This window comes from Papilio polytes, unplaced genomic scaffold (genome assembly GCF_000836215.1).
Source record: "Papilio polytes unplaced genomic scaffold, Ppol_1.0 DF821511.1, whole genome shotgun sequence".
NCBI lineage: Eukaryota > Metazoa > Arthropoda > Insecta > Lepidoptera > Papilionidae > Papilio > Papilio polytes.
The window spans coordinates 2,524,577-2,528,290 of record NW_013527693.1 but is presented as its reverse complement, the minus strand read 5'-3'; the positions used below and the strand labels follow the sequence as shown (position 1 = coordinate 2,528,290).

The 3,714-nt window shown below is 34.8% G+C and overlaps 2 protein-coding genes across 3 annotated transcripts in view; one reads left to right on the top strand and one right to left on the bottom strand.

Moving 5' to 3' along the window:
* LOC106108521 (serine--pyruvate aminotransferase, mitochondrial) overlaps positions 1 to 1,030 on the top strand; it is a 187,158-nt gene extending 186,128 nt beyond the window's left edge. For both annotated transcript variants that reach the window (XM_013289700.1, XM_013289699.1), the window contains 2 exons: positions 238 to 486; positions 744 to 1,030. In XM_013289700.1, the coding sequence (XP_013145154.1) occupies positions 238 to 486; positions 744 to 897 (403 nt within the window). In that variant the 3' untranslated portion in view covers positions 898 to 1,030. The remainder of the gene's footprint in view (positions 1 to 237; positions 487 to 743) is intronic.
* Positions 1,031 to 1,190: 160 nt separating this feature from the next.
* LOC106108442 (dorsal-ventral patterning protein Sog) overlaps positions 1,191 to 3,714 on the bottom strand; it is a 77,851-nt gene continuing 75,327 nt past the window's right edge. Inside the window, 1 exon segment of the mRNA XM_013289608.1 lies at positions 1,191 to 1,245. Within this exon segment, the coding sequence (XP_013145062.1) occupies positions 1,191 to 1,245 (55 nt within the window).

The window sequence follows — 3,714 nt, the reverse complement described above, 5'->3', positions numbered from 1 at the left end:
GGTACATGGCGGGATTCGAACCCAAGACCTGTAGATTACAAGTCAAGTATTCAAACCACTGAGCCACCGACGCTCTTCAAAAAGTTAACCAGCTGTTAAATGACCAAATTAATTACAACAAATTAATCATTTCGCGGAATGCTACATAGGTACTTCTTTTACATTATATGAGTTCCTGGTACTTCATCTAAATCGGACGGTCTCTTCCTCATAATCTTTTTATTCTTTTTTTTTCAGTTATCATCACACGATGTCTCCTCCACTTGTATGGGCGCTGCGACAATGTCTTCGGGAGCTAAGCATGGAGACGTTAGAGAAATCATGGGAGAGACACGCTAAGGTATCAAGACACTTCTACGAGCGGCTCCAGCGGCTCCCTCTGGAGTTCCTCGTGCCAAATCCTGAATACCGCCTCGCCACCGTTACTACTTTAGTACTACCTAACGGTTACAACTACAACGATGTCGTCAAATATCTTAGAGAAAAGTAAGCATCTTTTATAATTAATATGCAAACAAATTAGTTAAGTATTTTTGTAACTTTAGTCAATTCAGCCATTTTTTATTTATTTATTATAATGAGTATTTGACAACGAGATTCAAGAAATATATAGAGGAGACATATTAGCACCTAACAAAGAGACTACCAGTGAAAAAATTTATTCATGCCTCGTCTATATTTTTAATGTTTGGTACTATATTAATGGATACTTCAGTAATAAATTAATATTTAAATATTTCCAGGCATAACATCATAATATTCCCTGGCCTAGGACCAACGGCTGGGAAATCTTTGCGAATAGGCATCATGGGTGTGAACTCTACTGAGGCGGTGGCGGATGCCGTTGCCGACGCTCTGGTTGACGCACTACAAATGTTGATCAAGTCATCCCTATAATATACCATTGATATTAATCCAATTTGTGATAAAACCTTTCGTTCTAGACACTGTATGAACTCTTTTTAATACTTTTTTTTGCACCAAATGTACAATATTCGTGTATTATATTAATAAAATATATTATGCCACATGAGTTTGTTTTATCGAACAGTTGGAAAACAAGTTAGTCATGCTCCAATGAAACTATATCTATTTAAAAAGTTGAGTGTGATTGTAAGTAATTTCAGTACCACCGGAGTAGTAACCACATTGAAAGTTACATTACACTACCTATCCCTGACTATCTTGACTTAAGTTAGATATTGTATGATTGGTGATGATGTTCCCGTCGGTGGTTCAGACTTGCTGAAATGCCACATTGACAGTAGTGTTGCCTTACACTAGATCTTATCATACTAATATTATAAATGTGAAAGTTTAGATGGATGTTTGTTAGAGTTTGTAGCCTAAACTGATGGACGGATCTAAATGAAATTTTGCATACAGATAGAGGATAGTCTGGAAGAACACATAGGCTACTTGGTTTTGTTGTTTTTATACCACGCGGACGGAGTCGCGGGCGAAAGCTAGTTAATGTTATAAATGCGAAAGCTTAGATGGATGTAAGCATGTTTATTACAGTGTAGCATAAACGGCTCAACGGATCGCGGTGAAATTTGGCATATATGTAGAGGACAGTCTGAAAAAACACACAGACTACTAATGTTTTTTTAGTTCCTAGCGGATGGAGTCGCGGGCGAAAGGTAATGTATATATTAAAACAATTTTAAAGTTAGAATTCACAGGTAATTTTATTTCATTCTAAATCTGTCGTCGGTTCACAAAAAATTGGCTGGTGTTGGATAAAAGGTTAACTTAAAATTTTATGAGGAGTTTTAATACATAATATACTTTTTACATACTTTAAAATTCAAAATTCCATTACATTTACCGTGTATATCGGTTTACTTCATTTTATACTGGATACAATTATTAAAAAGAAAAAAAAACAACGCAATACAAGCTCGTAGTATCCTTTATGGCTATCAGTTATGTTATTCGCAAGCCAAAGGTAATTATTTCCTACTGTTAGATTATACACAAGTACTAAAAAACAAGATAACTCTTTCGTGTTTAATCAATTATTATCCTTATTTTATTTAAATGAATAATATATAGTCATAATAGATAGCCAAATACAACGTGAGTAAAACTATACATTCACAATTTTGATGGACTAGAAACCCACAACAAAATACGCGAAATTTCTTTATAAAACATCGAAAAAAAAAACATTCTCTTTTTGGTAATGTCTCACGATATCAGCAACTACAAAAATAATGCCGCAAAAACGAAATACATCAAGCCGTTACTTAATAATATATCTATAGTACAATAACATTAATCAAGGCAGGCGTAACTCCTAGCTACATGGCATACATTCCATCACATCGAAACATTTGGACTAGCTTTCTTAATTATATTTATCTAGTAATTAAACAAAACTAGTCACGTACTTACCTACTATCTTAATTAAGAGTTTAATATCCAGCTTCCATAATATAGTATACAAATAATATATGATTTAGTTATACATACGCATATACCGAGTTATTTACAAAATTCCATCAGACAGCAAATAGTACCAAAATATAATTACGTTACATTTAACTTCCAATTACACTTAAATTAAACCAATTACACTAAAATAAGTGTACATTTACGTGAAGTTAAAATAATGATATACAAGAAACTACAAGCAAATGCACAAAACGAAGACTTAATAGATAATACAATTTTGTGATGATTTCGTACTTAAAATTCCAATTCGATAACAATATACAACAGAGTCGTCAATAAATATCCATAATAAGTATAGTTTATATGTAATAATTTATTTATTTACATTAAGAAAATATGGCACATCTTTAACGTCTACCCACGAACGTGCGTCTCGCAGACGACACGTGAACAGGACGCGTGCGCGCGCGTCTCGTTGCGGCTCCGTCTAGTGCGCCTAATAAAATTTCTTGACGTTTTCATAATACCAATTAAAATACCGGTGGGAAACAATATATTTAACGTCGTCCAATTGTGTCGGAAGCCGCGCCGAGCCGCGCTGCGCCCGCGCCCGATATACATTCCAATCGCAAGATACATAAAAATATATCAGTCTATAGAGCGAAGCGTTCACTCACTTAGCCTAGGACACAGAGTAACTAAAAGCAGTAGTTCATTAACCACTAGTAGCGCAAACATACGCAATTTGCAACTTTTGCTTAACGAGAAAAAGCTCTCGTCATCATCTCCGTTTTGATAATCTTATTGGCATTAGATACCTTTAAAGAAGGGAATATCACTCTAGAATACATCCAAAAAGCACGTTAAAAACATTTTGAGAAATTAATCCTTTGCGTTCAGACTAAAACGGGGCAAAAATTAAAAATATTTCAAAGTTGATACTGTGAGTTGGTCTTCAAAAACAATCGAAGAAAATCTTAGATCACAAGAAATCAGTGAAAAGAAATATCTGAGCTAGGTTTATTTCAATTTTTATTTTATTATCTACCATTTAATGCTAATCATTTTCTTCTACTGACCTTACCTCAACTTATTCAGTATCTTGAAGTACGGATATAGAACGTTAGTGCGTCACAGTATCACATTCGTTCGTTATAGACTCAAACGTGTACTGCTGTTATTACAAAGGCTGTGACTCTAAAGGTCACTTACTAGGTGTTGCATAGTAGTGACTCCAGAAGTATAACGCAAGCAAGTTGCTACTGCTTTTAGTTAGTGTATTAGCCCGGCGCTCAGCTGGGCGCGGGGCGCGGC